The sequence below is a fragment of the Jatropha curcas genome, chromosome 8, assembly GCF_041381405.1.
Source record: "Jatropha curcas cultivar XTBG-Jc1 chromosome 8, XTBG_Jcur_1.0, whole genome shotgun sequence".
Lineage (NCBI taxonomy): Eukaryota > Viridiplantae > Streptophyta > Magnoliopsida > Malpighiales > Euphorbiaceae > Jatropha > Jatropha curcas.
The window spans coordinates 8,707,919-8,726,329 of record NC_143158.1 but is presented as its reverse complement, the minus strand read 5'-3'; the positions used below and the strand labels follow the sequence as shown (position 1 = coordinate 8,726,329).

At 34.1% G+C, this 18,411-nt stretch overlaps 3 protein-coding genes across 8 annotated transcripts; 1 reads left to right on the top strand and 2 right to left on the bottom strand.

The window, feature by feature from the left end:
- Positions 1-577: 577 nt before the first annotated feature.
- On the bottom strand, positions 578-5,320 carry LOC105631062 (uncharacterized). Of its 2 annotated transcripts, XM_012213060.4 has the most exons (10): positions 5,094-5,316; positions 4,948-5,017; positions 4,635-4,702; positions 3,796-3,857; positions 2,809-2,890; positions 2,446-2,679; positions 1,919-2,047; positions 1,771-1,832; positions 1,569-1,685; positions 578-860 (listed from the first exon to the last, which is right to left on the bottom strand). In XM_012213060.4, the coding sequence occupies exons 1-10, from the start codon at positions 5,142-5,144 to the stop codon at positions 803-805; spliced, it is 933 nt and encodes a 310-aa protein (XP_012068450.1). In that variant the 5' UTR covers positions 5,145-5,316; the 3' UTR covers positions 578-802. The 2 variants fall into 2 exon arrangements, with proteins under 2 accessions (XP_012068450.1, XP_089581459.1); XM_089725333.1 differs by lacking the exon at positions 4,948-5,017 and having other exon boundaries at positions 4,635-4,654; positions 5,018-5,320.
- A 6,160-nt stretch (positions 5,321-11,480) lies between these two features.
- LOC105631061 (RNA pseudouridine synthase 3, mitochondrial) lies at positions 11,481-16,470 on the top strand. 5 transcript variants are annotated; one of them, XM_020678144.3, is made up of 10 exons: positions 11,481-11,566; positions 13,224-13,561; positions 13,655-13,705; positions 13,829-13,987; positions 14,149-14,196; positions 14,294-14,374; positions 14,532-14,675; positions 14,789-14,890; positions 15,018-15,176; positions 15,752-16,470. In XM_020678144.3, the coding sequence occupies exons 2-10, from the start codon at positions 13,262-13,264 to the stop codon at positions 16,124-16,126; spliced, it is 1,419 nt and encodes a 472-aa protein (XP_020533803.1). In that variant the 5' UTR covers positions 11,481-11,566; positions 13,224-13,261; the 3' UTR covers positions 16,127-16,470. The 5 variants fall into 5 exon arrangements, with proteins under 5 accessions (XP_020533803.1, XP_012068448.1, XP_020533804.1 ...); XM_012213058.4 differs by having other exon boundaries at positions 11,493-11,818; XM_020678145.3 differs by lacking the exon at positions 11,481-11,566 and adding an exon at positions 12,072-12,738.
- A 554-nt stretch (positions 16,471-17,024) lies between these two features.
- Positions 17,025-18,373, bottom strand: LOC105631060 (FKBP-like peptidyl-prolyl cis-trans isomerase family protein). Its single transcript, XM_012213056.4, has 3 exons — positions 17,901-18,373; positions 17,659-17,703; positions 17,025-17,428 (listed from the first exon to the last, which is right to left on the bottom strand). The coding sequence occupies exons 1-3, from the start codon at positions 18,251-18,253 to the stop codon at positions 17,077-17,079; spliced, it is 750 nt and encodes a 249-aa protein (XP_012068446.1). The 5' UTR covers positions 18,254-18,373; the 3' UTR covers positions 17,025-17,076.
- Between the last annotated feature and the right edge of the window lie 38 nt (positions 18,374-18,411).

The following is an 18,411-nucleotide window of genomic DNA, read 5'->3' as shown; positions in this document are numbered from 1 at the left end:
TACATACACAAATGAGGATATAGGAGTCTTTTCTCTTTAACTTTCTTATTGTACCAAAACCATAATAATAAAGTCCAATTACCAATTTAACACCCTAGCTCAACATGAGCATAATTATCTTTTATACTCATTTTGCTAGGAGAAATTTGAACTATCTTTTAGTGTTTTGGGTATGTTTGGCAAATTTAGCTATTTTAGTAGTTATTTATTTAGTTATTAGTTGTTTGAGTAGTTTTTCATAAAATACTAAAAGTTTAACGTTACATGAATTATCTAAATGTTGCTGAACATTATCAAGAAATAACATTTAGCATTTCAACTAATTAAAATACTAAAAACTACTTTAAAAGCTGTCGTCAATCTTTGCTTCTTTTCTTTTTAATAAAGCCAAAACAATCCAATTAGTTCAGTACTAGATGGGAATTTTTGCACATTAGAACCACCTGATTGGTATCAAAAGGCTTCAGAGAGAGGGAGCCTCCCATCCCCATTTGGGTCGACCAACATGTCAAAGAGATTTTCTTTTTTTATGTCTTCTTTCTATAATTTGCTTTCATTTTCTAGTCATCCAATCATATAACAAAGCACCTTCTAATTAAGGGCATCACAAAAGCTTTCATTCAAGAATGAGTATCAAAGTGGAGGGAGAACTATGCAATTAACATACATCAAAAGGGGAAAAATGAACTATCAAGGAAAATAGACAAAAGGAAAAAGTTAACTTGATAAGGCTTAATTAATGAAAGCTTAAAGGTGATTTGTAAACTAGAGCAACTCCAGAGAATCAAATTCTAACTCGTCTTCAATCCCTCGTCGATGACTCCTCCGCTTGTTCTACACCTTGCACAAGTGGTGAATGCCTTAGAAACAATGCAAATTGAAAGCAAATGTCAAAACAAAGTTTCGAAACAAGGAAAAGGAACGCTTGAACTACATTGCAGCATAAGTTACATATCTTCCCTTTGCTCAGATACAGTATACATTGAGGTTGTATTATATACATGTCAATTTAAAAACAGATGTGAATTGCAGTTTATATTTCAAGAGAACAAGCACAAACACTAATATTAATGGCACTTCATTTCATTTCACATCATTATCAATCCAAACGTACCTTAAGAATATTGACAGGAGCAGATAAGTTAACCTACAGGCTACAACACTATTGTAACAGCAATTCAATTAAACCAAGATGCTGAATAGCTGCTATCTGCCTATCTCTCGGTTCTTATACTCGCGAAGCAGTTGAGCTTCTATAGACTTAATTTAAAATTCCAGTAAAGTATAAAGTTTAAGTACAAAATAGAATGCATATGCAACAGAAGCTGAAGCAGAGATACATGTAACTTGCAACATAGTGAGACCCCAAAGCAAATAGGATCGAATTAAAGAAATGTAAAAACCAGAAGAATGAGCAATCAAATTTATCCAACCAATAAAAAAAGGAAATCTGAAATTTGCGACGCTATGAAGAGATATTTAAAACAATTCTCCAACTAACAAAACGATAAAATGAATTTAACATTCAAAATTAAAAGAAAGATTTATTAGAGGTATAGCAGTCTCACCATGTTGTCCCCTCAACTGGAAGATTGCGACTATATAAAGGAAACTCAAAAAGGAAAATTGTTTTGAACCATGAAGGCAAGTTCCCATAGACTATGGTGGGCAGCGGAATGAGTGGGCTGAAATGGAATAAATCAAGTTCGGCTAGTTTATCCTCCAAATTCATTTAAAATGAAAGGAAGAGCAGAAGAAAAGACATTTAACCTAGTCGTCCTCTTATACATCCTGTATGCAGCCACGTTGCCAAATTTCTTGTCAGCAGATTCCTGTTTCCATTCATGCTTTTAAGTCTAGGCATTTTGATTGATGGTAGTGAACAATGAACAGTAACATTTGGAGCGGAAAAACAAACCTCAAGCAATGGTATGCCGCTAACAAAAAGAAGCAACAATGTAAGAAAGACTGGCCCAAGGATTACAAGCCACTCAGCAGCTTCCAGCACAGGTGTAGAAGCCACAAAAATTCCCCACCAAAGGAAAATCTGCACAGGAACTTCAGAAAGGTTGAGTGAAATGGAGAAATATCAAATGTAGCTTTCAAATATGTTTGATGAGAAAGAACCCAGTCCTTATTGCCACAAGTACAAAAACAGTTGAGGTTCATATCTTATTAATTTATTGTCTATCCAAACGAAGCAACTACGATATACTATCCTAGCATTAGATTAACCTAAAAGAAGTAGGAAACTAGACCCAACTATTATTGATTTTATAATCAAAATCAGTTTAAGCATTTAAATATGCATAAACTAGGAAATTCCAATTCACAAGTTGTTTTGTAAGTAGTGTCACTTGATCACAATTTACAAAAGGAATTATGAGAAGTCAATGGTGGAACTAATTGCAAAAGAGTGGTATTAAAATAAAAATTAAGGGAAACCTCGCCAAAATAGTTCGGATGACGAGAGTATTTCCATAATCCAACATTGCACCATTTCCCTCTATTTTCTGGAGAGTTCTTGAATATCAATTTTTGCTGATCAGCTGCAGCTTCAATTGAAACCCCCACAGACCACATAACCCAGCCAATTATATCCACAGCCTGAAGAGAAGGATTTCTATCACTTGAATTGACCACTGTTACAGGTAAACTCACTGTCCAAACCCACACAGCCTGCAGAGAAGGAAAAAAATGGACCAAGTGATGGATAAATTACTTTCAGATGTCAAAGTTTAATCGCATTGAGAATCAATGCAAAGCTACAGTTGATTTAAAGATAAAATCGAGAATGACAAAAGAAACCTGAAATATCCAGAAAACTGCTAATTTTCCCAAATTACTACGCATTTCATCAAAGCGTCTATCCTCCCCCCACTGCAAAATCCTGTTTAGAGCATTACGTCACTAAAATCAGGGATAAATCATTAATGTGCAGCACTCATGATTTCACTTGACCCCATACATAAATACATAATCTATAGATACCCTCACATTGCATAAGCATGAATATGCCCATAATTTTCTGTCCGGACATCAAAATTATTATTTTCAAAAGAATCTTTTTGCACCTCATGGTTGAATAATTGATCATATGCATGATATGGGGAAAAATCACTGACCAATAACAGTTGATTCACAGTGAAATATATTTTAACGAAGTGTTATTAAGCATGTATGCAACGCTGTGTATGGAGCTTAGGACTATCCATCTTCACAGTGAAAATTGTTTCCACAAGTGTTGTATCATAAGTTTTTTAAGCAGCTATTTTGCAGACAGTAACAACTCTTAACCTACAAAATGTGTTCTATAAGTTTCAGATGTGGATAATAATTCCAAGACCATCAATTCCTAGAGTATCCCATCCATGGTACGGTCTTTTTCATATTTTTCAAGGAGTTTTGTGAGACATAATTGGTAATAATACTTTGGGCAATTTTCAGTCTTCCAATCACCATTTATGGGATCCAACCATCCAAAGCTATCACGGATCCCTAAACTGCTCTATGTATAATCCTGAGAAAGACAAAATTTGCAAAAGAAATGGCACTACCCCACATAGACATCAAAAGTAGCTTGTTATCAAATTTTTTTGGATGCTAGCAATCTATTGACTTCACAAGACTAATAAACCAAAAAGTAATGTCCATATACCAATCTTGTAATTTTGTAAATCAAATACATATCAACCCATGCAACCATCTGAATCCTAAAAATTCTAGTTCATGATCAAGTAGATATATGTTTAGCGAGTGAAAAAAAAGCTAAACAAAATGCTACATCATCAATACCTCATTAAAAGAAACAATCCCAAGCGAAGACCCCACATTACCACCAGTAAGCTCAAGACTACCTGAAAAATAGAACAGCCAAATCATTAATAGAGAAATTTGAACAAAACAAAGAGTTATATTAGGATCTCAATATAACAAACAAACTTCATTCATGCCAGACGTAATAATTGAAGGTCTAGTTCTTCTATTGTTGACACTTTTCTAGAGTTTCTATCATCAGCATTTTTATCTTCAGCTAACCATCTAGTGTTCTTTAGTTGCATAAGTATAACATTTTTCTAAAACGTAGAAAACTACAATTGAGTATGCAAGGGATTTTCTTATAAAAAATAATCTATAAGCGACCAATAAAGATTAAATAACTCAATTGAATAGCAGCAGAAACCGTAAAAACCCTTCTTCACAAGATCATATATCATCAATGTTTTAGGGCAAAATAGAAGTTAATTTTCATTTTTTTTCCAATCTCTCCTATTGGTGGGATTCAAATTTTAGCAACCACTCCTAAAAAATCCTTTTCTTCAACACTGACAATGCAAAAGTTAAAATGATGAACTTAATTTAAAAAGAGGGGGGAACATGTATTTTATGCAGTCAAAACTAAAATGTAGCCGAAAAAGAACATAACAGACAATGTTATACTATTTCTGAGATACCGAACCATGTAGTCTGAGCAATTAACTTTATAAAGCAGAAATCGAGTCAACAATCAATTTCTAGGAAAAAATAAATTCAACCTAACATCTGAACCCAAAATGTAATAGCCTATGAGTAAACCCCAGAAGGACAATATGAAGACATAATTGGAAGAGAAAGCCGGGTATAACGACATTTACCTGCCTGAAATACCATGTCCCTTTCAAAACCAGAGTCAACACAGCAATTATAACAAAATTAGTACTTCCTGAGATAACAAAAAACCAAACAGAATTAAAATCTATGCAAATTACATTATTACCTCAATAATAGATCACTTCACTCATAATTATCCTGCCATTCCTAAGCAATCCATCAAAAGAAAACTTGATTTCTCGGCAACCCATTAACCGAATTCTCAAGAAAATATGAAAATTCAAGTCTACAAAAGTATTATTTGAATAACCAAAAAACAAAGGCAGAGTCTTGGAAGAAGTATATAGAGAGTGATACCAGCAAAGTCGGTAACTTTATCAAACTTAAGAAGAGCAGTAACTACGAAAAACAGAAACTGATATCCCACCTACAAAAACAACCCAACGATGAGGAACTAACAGAAACAAGCATTGAAATTTAAAGAAAGCAAGAGACAGAGTTACAGTGACGATGGCAGTGAAAGCTAGAAAGTGGGAGTCGATGACGGTTCCCATTGTTGGATAAGAGTTACGTTCTGCAATATGTTGTGATTTGCAATATATGTAAATGTCCGGTTTGTCTTTATGGTGGTTGGTTGAAGGAAAAATAAGAGCGTTCTACTATCTCATTGTATTCTTAATATAAAAACGCTTCGTCTCAAGAATGAGAGTGTGCGGCTAGGACTAAAACAACGTTGTAACTTCGGCGTCAAAGTTTGCGAGGTCCCAATTTATTGGAAAAGCATAGGAGGGTATCCAAAGTAAATATAGATTGTTTTTATTTAATTGCCACGTAAAAAAATGAAAAGACTTTTAAAAAATACTCTATAACGCTGACGACTATGTATATATTATTTTTATTTAATTGCCACATAAAAAAAATGAAAAGATTTTTTAAAAAATACTCTCTAATGCTGATGTCTATTTACAGATTATTTGGATGAAGGTTATTTGATAGGCTTGCAGAGTATACTAATTTAAGGCAAAATGAGATTATTTAGTCGTTTGGAAAGAGAGTTTGAGAGAGATTATGGTTTTTTAAAAGTTATTTGAGAGGTTGAAAACGCATTTAAACACCTTAATCTTCAACGCTTCGAATTGAGGTGTAAGTATAGTTAAAAAATTTAATTTTCAAAATTACCCATAATTATATTTATAAATCTTTCATGATAAGAGCATTTTCGTAATATTTATATTTAACTTTCCTCTACCATTAAACCAAATAAAATAATGTTATTAAACATTCATTTATCATACTTTCCCTACAACCACAAAAAAGATGTTTAAAATACTTTCTCGTACCATACTTTACTATACTTTACTTTAATGATTCCTTCCTCCAAACAAGGCATTAAGATGTCAAGCTGAGGTGTCAATAAAATAAATAGACATTGTCTACTATATTTTTTTATTTCTAGAGGATCTCTTAGACCATATGAGCATTTACTTTGTCACGACCCGATTCCATGGGCCGGACCGGCACTAGGGCCCAGGTAAGCTTAAGGCCCCCGAGGCCCGTAGTCAACCTGAAACACTAGAATCCAATATCTCGGTATAAATTTCAACATTCAGCCCATATGATTATGAACAATAAACCTCAATATTTTATTATTTCTCGGCCCAAGTTTATCTCCTATAGCATTCTAAAGTTCGGGCCCAATTTACAATACATCACATTCTAATATGGACTTACAGGATTAATTTGTCTATGTTAATACACAACTAAATATATGTAAATTTTTACAACTGCGGAGTCACTAACTGTTTGGTATACATGGCTTTTTTATACACATAATTACATAGTAAAATAATTATGGCACTATAAAAATTTCTCTATTGCCCTGCGCCGAAGACACATAGCCTAAATCGGATTAAAGAAAAACTTACTTCTTGAAAATTCAAATAAGACATGTGAGTTTTCTAAGGAGTAATAATTATTGCACAACACACGCAGTCACACAAATATGTAAACATTTCAATCTAGTCATTCGACTAGTTATATGCTCACGCAGCCAGTCACACAAATGGCACATACCAGCACTCACACGTAATGTCACCTTCAAGTAATCAAGCAAGTGGTAATTAGTCAGTGGCACCACCTGAAACCCCAACGACCCGTCCTCACACATGGCTCGCCCTCTCGTACATGTGCACCAGGGAGCCGATCCCCCATACGGCCAACTGGTCTAATCCTCACTGACCAGTCCTCTCATTGTTTTTCTACTCTCTCGTTTCTTTTCCATATCAACAGGAGGCAACCCGGTGGTCTCCATCCAATCTAGATCATCAAGTGCTCACAACAGGAGGCCACCCTGCGGGCTACAATCAAATCTAGATTATCAGGTGCGCAACAACAAGTAGCCATCCTGTAAATCCCCATATAATCTATATCATCAGGTGCACAAGGGGGCGCCGATCTCCCATTTTCCCGGCCGACGGTCAAGTATCATATCGTATTCAGGATCCATATCACAGACCGTCCTCACAAACCCATGGTGGTCCACTTCATCCCAATTCCACACAAACAAAGCACAGCATTTTCACAACACAATTAATCAAACATTGCAATCAAATGCAGACATATTGATCAGTTGGACATCGTAATGCAATGCACAATTGGACATTCATTCTCAAATGCAATTAAATAGCTAAATAATTACCATTAACAATAAACAACAATAATAAAATCAATGATAAGAATAAACAGTAACAATGAAAATAATTAAATACTTAAATAATTAAATGAATAATAAGGAAAATAAATAAATAATTAGAGCACTCTGTTTATTATGCATTAGGTTATAGAATTAATCTAAATAAACTTTTTAATTATGTTATTAATTAAAACTAGTTCAAGTTCTAACGAAATTTCGGCAGCACCTCCCCTATAATTTGGACTATCCACCTGTTTAGATAACACAGTATTATTATATATTTATCAATCAGTACACACAGCCCATCCATCGGGCAATCAATCAATTTAAGACCCCATCCTCCTCCCAAAACCACGATATCAACGCTCAACCATTAGTTCACAACAATTATGTTTCAATGATAATGACAATCATTATTTACATCATATAATTATAACTAGCTAGTATAGCTAATTACCAAACAAATGAAAGCTTTAATACATATATAATCAAATAAAACTTATATCAGTAAGTTAATTTCAATTACTTTCATTTCTTCGTTCTTGCTTAAAGCTAATACGTCACATTTTTTTTTTTTTATACCTTGGTTAAATTTTATACTAGCCAATAAGAACAAATGCTTCAATTAATTATAATTCAATTAATTTTTATCCAATTAATTATATATATAATTATAATTAATTATAAGTAGCTCGACTCGCCCTTATATATATACTAATATATATATATATCAATTCTTATAACTAGTTTATCTAAATGTTCTCAATTATTCAAATTAGTTGTTGTTCATCAAAATAGGTCATTCTCAACCTAGCTCGTATATGATATATGAATCAATTCATTCAAATTTTCAATTTAATTGACTAATGATCACTAAGTTTAGAATTTATACCAAAATAGGAAATTGGTCTTAGAGCATACCAATTGAAATTCAAGCGACGATTCCAAGATCCTTGCGAAGAGAGGAACATTCTGTCCCTGGTGCCTCGCCGGACCGCCGCCGTCCACGGTGGCCGGAAAAGTTGGGGCCACCCAGAATTGACCCTTCTTCACGCCACCCCACTCAAATGTCATCGAGGAGTCCGTTTTGATGTCGGTTGTGCGAGGTTGGCCCTCCATTTGGCTGAATTAGTCCGACAGTAGCTTGGTGCCGCCATTAATGGTGATTTCGCCATTTCAAGCTTTGTAGCCGGAATTAATGGAGGAGAAACACTCACAAGGTGGAGGTGACTCGATCGACGCCTGCCTTTCGTGTTGACGTCGCCGGAATTGCTCGATCTCGTCGGAGATCGAAGAAGGAGAACTGTCGATGGAGACAGTCCCGCTTCGCGTCACTGGAGACTCTGCCAGTGTGGAAGGAGGTCGGAAAACGGACCAGGAGCTCTAGCGGAGACGATCGCCATCTCGCTCTCGTGGAGCGGTGGCCGGAAACGGAGGGAGAGGGTGGAGGGAGGCTGTCGCGCGCCTGAAGAAGGAGAGGAGAAAGAAAAGAAAGGAAAAAAAAAGTAAGGCGGTTTCTAGCAAACTCTAGGCCATTCCGGTTCGATTCAAACCGGTTTGGTCCGATTTAGTGGTTTGGTCTCATTTCGCTTGATTTTCAAGTTTTTCCCTCGGTTCTCGGATTATTTGGGTGGTTCTCGACAAATTAAACTGATTTTCGGGCCTGATTCAATTTATTTTAACCGTTTAATTCGGTTTCGTAATATTTTCTCCATTTACTCAATAATTATAAAATTATTTATAGTAACAATATTTGATTTTAGGATAATGATTTTATATATATTCATAATAGATTAAATTACGGGGTTTCGTATTATTCTCAAAAATTTTAACCGTTTACGATTCAAAATTTCTTTTCGATATTTTATTTGGGCTTGGGCCTGACTCGTAAAATTTTGGGCTCGAATTGAGATTGTTTGGTATATATATAGCCCATTAGTTGAAAATCGAGATTTTTGATTTATTAAAAATTCGAAAGTTTTCGAAAATAAAAATTCGGGGTGTCTCAATTGCTCTCTAGTGATTGGTTGCACATTGAATTGTGCACCAACAAAAAAGAGAAAAAAAATATGATGAAAGAGGATTCAAAACTAATACATTAGAGAGAGAGTTTTAAAATTCAATGTCTAAAAATAGACATTCATTCACATTATCATTCACATTTCTATCTCATATAACACATCAATCACAATCCATATTAGCATTAGAGATGATCTTCTTCACTTGAACCCAATATTTTAAAAACCGGATTGGATATCAAATTAATGTGAGTATTGGGTCACGACTGATTTTTTATCTGAGCACACTTAACTCTGGAGTTCTTCCAACTCTTCGGTTCATTTCATCAAAAGGGCACTTTTATTTATTTCATTTCAATGTATGATATAATTCATTTCTATGTCCTACATTCAACTACCCTAGTTAGCCTTGCAAGCTTGCCAGGAACTTTGCTCTACTCGCCTCTTAGGACCGTTTAGCTGGATCAAGATGTCACATTCTATTTTTACATATTAAATTAAATATTTTAATTTAGCAAATTATACCTATTAAACAATTTAACTTATAAAATCAGTTTATTAAAATGCTCTAACATTTTAGAGTGTCTAATAAATAATATTAAATAGTTGAAAATATGAAAGTTATTATTTTGGAAGTTGTATTAGCAATATATTCCATCTATCCCAAAAAGATAGTCCATCTTTCTTTTTTTGTTTATTCAAAATATATGATAGTTAATCTTTAAATTGTCTATTATACCTGTTAAACTCTCAAAATTTATGGAAGTAAAAGAATTGTGAATTGTGAATTAAGCCCCTTCTAGATTTAGTTGGAGATATATATATTAGGAGAGACATAACCATAGTAGGATAAAAGATAGAGGGAATTCTGAATTATCTGTTAGTTAGAGTTTATTTAGGAATCTAATATCCTTCAATATATATTATTCTTTTATATAACAATAATATTAATGTTCAATAACTATTATTCTAATACTCTTATTAAATTTTATCTTATTTTCAATAACCCTCATTAATTCTTACTTATTATTTCAATATAATAATTACTTATGTATTAATTAAGATGGCATAATAAAAAAAGCTATATGAATAAAAATATCCTTTAACCATAATAATTGCTATTTTCTTAATCAGTGAAAATAGAAATTGAACTATCTTTTTGGAATCGAGAGAGTATCAAATTAAAATTTGCATACAAAAATTACTGTTTATAAGGTGGAGAAGTGTGTAATACCATTAAAATTTGTAATTTTAGGACATAATATAGGGTGTTATAATTTTTTTTTTCATAAAAACAAAGATAAATTTATATGATACTAAAATTTTAGTTTTTAAAACATAATAAGTCATATGTGAGTATACTTAGACAAAAAATAGAGGGTACCCAACCTACGAGTTATGGCTCAGTTGACAATGCAGTTTGGGCATGTAGAAAGAGCTCTCGAGTTTGATCCCCACTAAACACACCTTTAGGTCAACTGTGATTAAATTTCGAGCCAGATTAGATAGTCCCTTGGAATAGGGTTTACTAACAATTACAATACAATCCTTTTAGTTTGCAAAATATAACTAGCTCGTCCATATCTTTTAGAAAATAGACTAAAATATCCTTGTAATTTACTTCCGTCTAAGTTTTGCTTTTTTTTTTTTTTTCGTTAAGTACCCTATGAAATGACGAAAATACCCTTTTTATTTTTAAAAACACAGGGATGAACTAGTTGTGTTTTTCAAACTGTGGGACCCTACTGTAATTTTTAATATAATATTTTAATATCTCTTCTTTAACTTTTTTATTTTCTTGTTGACTTAATGGAAACTATGCAAAAATTACTGAAGGACCTAGCAGTATAGCGAAAGCAAAACATAGGGACAAATTGATATAATTAAAAAAAGACAAGGATGGACTAGTTGTATTTCACAAACTACAGAAATTGTACTGTGAATTTTCCAAAAAAAAAAGAATAAAGGGTACCCACTGCTTGATACTCCCTAGCACACAAAATATGAATAGTTCATTTAAAATACCTGAACTTTGAATATTGTATCAATTGTATCTTATTTTGATCTTAACCCACTGGTTATCCCAATTTATAAGATTTGTAATAATTGCATCCCAATTTAAAATTATTGCTTAAAAATCGATAAACATTTTAAATATGGGTCCCACGCCTGACATTAGGATTAAACTAACCCAACCCCAAACCTAAAGGCAAAACGCACCGTGGATATGGAGGCTATGGCTGCAGCGATCGGCATACTGATCCCGGTACTTTTCAATTCTTACTTTGTTTCGTGACGACAGTCCCGATGAGTTTCATCCGCCAACTTGCTACTGGTCGGCTCGACAAGCACCTATACGCATCTGTTTTTGGGTTATTCTTTCGTATTCTCTTTTTGGTTCTCTTCAAATCTTCACTTCTTGGTGCCTATATTGTTGGGTTTACGCTTCCATAGTTCTCTTTCGCGCTTAATATGGAATTCTTACATTCATTTTGAGATTCGGCTACTTCATTGGCTGGTAGGTGTATAATTTGATTCATTGTGTTTGAAAGAACCAATCAGTTTGTGTTTTTTGAATTACTTTAAACTTTTTTTTTTCTTTTTATCTTTTGCAAACTTGATCGATTTTTCTTATTTTTCAAATATTAAAAATATATTTTCATTTTAAACAATAACAATATAATCTATGTTTGTATTTTTGGAGGTTGGTTTTATGCTTTTTTATTTTTTGAATTGTTTGACTTTTCTTTCTTTGCAAATTTAGGTGATTTTTCTTATTTTTCAAAATTTAAAAAATAAAATTTAATTATGAAATTGTAGAACCTTTTCTTTATATTGATTCTGTCATCAGCAAGAGAGAGATTTGATTCTACTTCATGGGGTTGGAGGATAAGGAGTTGCAGATGCTTCAATCTTTTCCTTAAGGTTTATGGCAATAGAATCGAAAAGCATAGGGGAAAAAAAGGCTGAATTATAAGTTTCCTGTTGGAGCTCAGTGGGGACTTTATTGATGGATAGAGAAATTAAGTTTAGAAATTTTGAGATTTTTTGGGTTTTCATTCTATGAACATTGGAAGGGGAGAAGAAGAACACTTAATGTGTTCCAAATTTAAACGGTGCGTTTTTGTCAATAGATTTAGGCTTAAGTTAGTTTAAACTTTAAACTTTAAACTTTAAACTTGTGTCACTGTGTGGGACCCATATTCTCATTATTTATTATTTTTTAGACTATGATTTTAAATTAGGTTGCAATTATTTCAAAACTTTCAAATCATTTGGGGGTTAAGGTCAAAATGGGATGGAATTCATATTATGTTCAGGGTATTTTAAATGTATTACTCGCTAAAAATCGACCTCAGTCCTTGTCTTTAAACGACACCGCCGCAGCCGAACGCCGGCCTTTTCTTCTCTTTCAATGTCTAAATTCAACACTAGCTTGTAATTTCTCAATTTTTTTCTTGATTTCATCAATTTTTGTGGATAATTCAAGACTCCATGAGATCCAGGAAAAAGCAGGAAATTAGGAAGACAGAGAACGTAAAATTTTGAAGAGGTAGAAGAGAAAAGAAAGCTCGTACAGTAGAGAAGGAAGCAATTACTTTTGTTCTGTGAATCTTTGGTTTATACCCCCCTCTTCAATTGTTGTTAGCTAATCTTTTCTCAAGAGAAATTGATTCTCTTTTGCCCCAAAATTTATCTCTTTTCACGTTTGATTTGATTCAAAGTCTTAGAAAAAGTGCAGAGAACGGCAGAGATTCCTTTAGAATGTGTTATTATCGTTTTGAATTCACCGGCCATTATATACGACCATGTTATATATTGGCCATTCAGCTTAGAACCCTCATAATACACACAGTTATGGTTTGAATATTGGCCACTTGGGCTGTAAACAGAATTTCATTTTCCTTTTTCTGTATCTGTAGGACTCTCTTTGACCTTGCATACTTTGGCATGCACAACAATGTGGAAGAACATTCATTACAAGCGAGTGCTATCTAAAGTTAGAAGTTACTCAAGGATAGCTCCACCAGCCCCTGCCTATGCTCAACCAATCATTAGAGTCTCAAACAATGTTGCTTACTTGGGCTCTCCAAAAGATGGACCCAAGCCGCGGCAGCTTTTATCATTACCCCCATTCCCTGGCCTCCCTTTGCCTGGAAAGACTTCAGAGGCATCCCGTGTGACTGCCATTAGCTGGGTCAAATATTACTTTGATGAAATCCTAGACTCTGTGATACAATCACATTTTAACAAGGGCCTTGTGAGTACAAATTTATGTAATATCTGTCTGTATGTGTTTGTTTGTGTTGATTAATTATCCTGATCTGCCTCTTCCAATCCCTCTTCTTACTAGGTTCAAATGGAGTGCCCCATAGAACAGGGAGAGCAAACATTTATGAGAAAGGTATACATGTGAACATAATCACTAATGCTAAATTTTCTTCTTTCTATTTTTTCTATCTACTTCTCTTTGAACTTTATGTAATGCAATATGGGTTTAATATTCTACAACACAGCTTGCCTACAGATTAAGCCTAGTGATGTCATGGAGGTAGGGGCAAAAGTTCATATACCTGTATCGGTAGCTGAGACTAGGATTTCCAAGAGGTTTGACACCATACCAAGTGGAACTTTATATCCAAATGCTGATGAGATTGAATATTTACAGAGGCTCGTCAAGTATAAGGTATGTCTTAATTTGACTTCTGTTCCTTTTCTCTAAAAAAACTTCTGCATGTCATGAATATGCTAGTTTTAGCTTGAAGGATGCATATGTTGAAATCTTTGTTGTATTCTTCTCTTCATATATTACTAACTCTTTTAGCATTTTCTTATTCAAATTTTTAGGACTCTGCTATAATCGTGCTAAACAAACCCCCAAAATTGCCAATCAAGGTTAGAATCACTAGTATTTTGCATATGCTGAAAGATTTTTGCCTTTACATGATTTTATTACATTTGTTGATTTATTCTTGTGTTTTAATTTTATTAGGGGAATCTTCCAGTTCACAATAGCATGGATGCATTGGCAGCTGCAGCTTTGAGTTACGATTATAATGAGGGACCTAAGTTGGTAAGCTTCTAGGAAGTTGTACTGTGGCTGTTCTTTAAGTTCATTTCTAAAGTACTTGTCTAAATATGAATATTAAAATTTTGAATTGTCTCTCTATTTCTTCAAATTTAAATCAGTGTTTCTGCTATTCTTATATGTCTTCCAACTATTGATGTAGTTATTCGCATACAAATACTTTTACCAGGTGCAGCGCCTTGACAGAGAAAGCAGTGGTCTCATCTTAATGGGCCGAAAAAAAGAAAGTGTTGATCATCTCCAATGGTTATTTAGTGACCAAAAGAAACCAAGTTCCCGTTTTAAGGTATTTATGTTACTGGTGTTGGACAGTCGATGTTTTATATAAAATACAGTAGGATCGATGGTTATTGCTTCCACCTTTTGGTTTAGAACTATAATATGTGTCTGGCAATTTAGGATTGGAATGATGCATGTCAAGCAAAATGTCAACGATTTTGGGCATTGGTTATAGGCTCTCCAGAGGAAAAGGAAGGCTTGATTCGAGCTCCACTTTCAAAGGTTCTTTCCCTCTCTCTCCCTCTCTCCCTCTGTGTGTGTGTGTGTGTGTGTGTGTTTGCTGGAAGGTGAAATGGATATCTTGAAGCATAATGAGGTTTTTAATTAAATCAATTGTTGCATATTTTAGGTGCTTCTGAATGATGGGAAGACTGAGAGAATCGTCTTGGCTCAGAATTCAGGTTTTGAAGCATCCCAGGAGGCTTTAACTCAATATCGAGTGTTAGGTCCTACAATAAATGGATGCTCATGGGTTGAACTATGCCCACTCACCAGCCGAAAGCATCAGGTACTACTAACATGGTTATCCTTATTTGATGTAATTGGCACTGCTAAAATGAAAGAAGCTGCCAATGATTTGCTCAAGCAAAGGCTAAATGCTAATTAAAGTATGGCTTTTGCATTAAAATGTCAATTGGTTAAATATTGGATAGAATTGTGATGGATATCCAATACAATAAATATTTCTAAAAGCATGGGTTATGGGATTGGAGAAAATAATAATGAGTGAAACATGAGAGAGCTATAAATTTCAAAAGGCACAGAATTTAGGATGTATAAGTTGAGGGTCCCCCATGTTTGTGTTTTGCTGATCTTTAGTATTTTTACTTTTATTCCTCATCTAAATTAAGCAAGCAAGAAGTGCTTATGCTCATATCAATGCCTCCGCTCCATGGTTGTGATGGGCTTCATTTGAATGAACTTGTGAAGATAAGATATTTCTGCTACATTCTAGATCTATGTGGTAAATGCTGGTGGTTGATTCTTTTCTCTTCCATGGATTTGTTTGATTCCTTGTGTATTTTGTTCCTTCTTAAGATGGTTTGAAGCATATCTGATTTCGTTTGTTCAATATTTACAAAGCTCCGTGTGCATTGTGCCGAAGCTCTCGGGACACCAATTGTTGGTGATTACAAGTACGGCTGGTTTGTGCACCGTAGATGGAAGCAAATGGCCCGTGTTGATATTGAGCCATTTTCTGGGAAACCATACAAATTGCGGAGACCAGAAGGTATAGACGTTCAAAAGGGAAGCGTCTTGTCAAAAGTCCCCTTGTTACATCTCCATTGCAGGGAATTTGTACTTCCAAATATTGCAAAATTCCTTGATATTTTAAATCAGAAATCGGAAAATATTCACCCTGCTCTTAGCGCAAAGCCAGATCTTCTCCGTTTTGTGGCATCAATGCCAACCCACATGAAAATTAGCTGGAATCTTATGTCTTCCTATTTGGTGTAAGGATCATAGTCAGGTTTTGATTAGTTCTATAGAGCTTAACCTTTAAGTCGAAGTAGTCTTACTTGCGTTGTATCCATGCATATTCTTTTTAATTATTTAATTATTTTTTGTTCTGCGAATTTGTGATATGATTTCTCATGGAATCATACCAGATACAAGTGACAACTAGCTTTTAGGTATCAAATGTAAAAAGATTAAGTAGATGGAGAAAACAGAGTTTTTGATGCAATTTCTTTACCAGAAGGAAAGGCAATCAAGTAACTGTAAATGCCAAGTCTGATATTTTGGTAGTGAATACAGTGCATTCCTGTTTAATGTATATTTTTGGAACTCTTTTGGTTGTAGTATTTTTATCCGTTTTTCAACTTGGAGAATGCTTCCTCTTTGATCTCCTGACTTGGTATAAAAAATTAGTATTTAAGACTCCGTTTGTTTCCGTAAAATAACTTGCAGGAAAATATATTCCATAATTTTCCGTTGCATGAGGCGTTCAGGAAAATCAGTCAATAGAAAATATTTTCCTGGTCAAAGGAAAATTAAGTCATTTTTTAAGGAAAACAATTTTCAGTTTCGAGAGAAACATTTTTCAAACATTGATAAATTTTATAAATTTATATTTTTTAATTTATTAATCATCAGTCACTACCACCAGTCAACATTTAGCATTGGCTACCACTACCGGCCATTGGTGGTTTTTATAATTTACATTTTTTTTGCATTCTTTTTCATATTTAAGAATAAAATTTTTCAAATATAAAATTTCTATTATTATTAATATTTTTTATGGTCTTATGAGATAAAAGACTTAAATATTTTTTACAGCAAGTTATTTTCTTACAACTTATTTTATGGAAAGAAATGGAGAGATGAAAAAGTAAAGGAAAAGGAAAATCTAAAATGTTTTGAACCAGAAGCTAATTATATACTAATTGTTTGCTCTATTGGAAAAATCAAGCTGGTGCAATAGAAACTTTGTCAACCTCAACAATGTACTCAAGGGTGGCAAATGGTGGAATTTGCACATCAGAACCTAAATCAGCACCATTCTCTCCAAACCCTAAATTAGAAGGGACTATAACTTTTCTTTTCCCTCCTGCCTTCATAGATTTCAGTACAAATTCTATCCCTTCACATATTCCCTTGCTGTAAGGCCTTGACCCCATTACTAAAGCCAAAGGCTTCTTGTCTCCAAATGTATCAACAAACACTTGACCACTCTCTTCTATTTTTCCTTTGAGATCAATCACCACCAAATCCCCTGGCCTTGGAGAAGCACCACCACCAACTCTCAACTCAAAGTACCTGTTACAAAATTACTCTATTTCAGGTAAATCACCCAAGAAAGAAAAAGTCTAAGGTTATCAGGAGTTTTTACGAACCAAAATAACATTTGATAAGTCGTAGTGAAACGTAATATCATATAATCAATAATATTTCTAATCTAATGTTTATACTAAAAATATATTATGTCACGTTCTATTAGGGGTTATCAAACGTTAGTCAAATATATAATTGATGATTGAAGTGTTTACCTTACTCCGTTAGGCAGTAATACCTCTTCTTCCTTCTCAACATCTCTGTAGAACAGCATATCTATTTAGCAACATTTTTCAAGACTACGGTATGAACAGTAATTAATAATGCAATCGTATACAAGCTACTTGTATTGGAGTACGTATATGCATTAGGTGGTACTGTATTATACATATATTGGCAAAAGTTTCAGAATATAATATAATGAGATAGAAAAAGTATGATAAGTCAGATTTAAGACCTTGTATTTGCTTCTTGTTGTGAAACTTCAAGGCGGGTCTTAATCTGCTCTGAAACAACACCGAATGCAAGAAAGCCAGCCCAAGCAAGGCCAGCACCGAGGCCAAACCGCCGTGTCAAGTTGGAAGCTATCCAGTCTGTGGTTTCAACTTTGGTCGTAGGCTTTTGTTGTTGCACTTTGACTGGTATTGGTGTTGGCTGCTCTGATAAATTTGTGCTTAGTTGTGGTGATTGTGATTGCGGTTGTGGAGGTTGACTTGGTGGAGGTGTTTGTGATGATGATGATGATGATATGTGGGCAGTTCTTGTTAGTGGGTGGGAAAGAAATGGTGGAGAGCCAAATAAGGCAGCCATCTTTTAGCCCTGTGAATATAGTTTCTTTCTTGGTTTAGATATTAAGATGCGAGACATAGAAAGAAAAGTATGATAATTCTGTGATATATTTTTTTGGTAGTTTTTATTGGTCCCCTACCTTATCCATGTATGTGATGAGATTTGCACGGTGGGTCTCT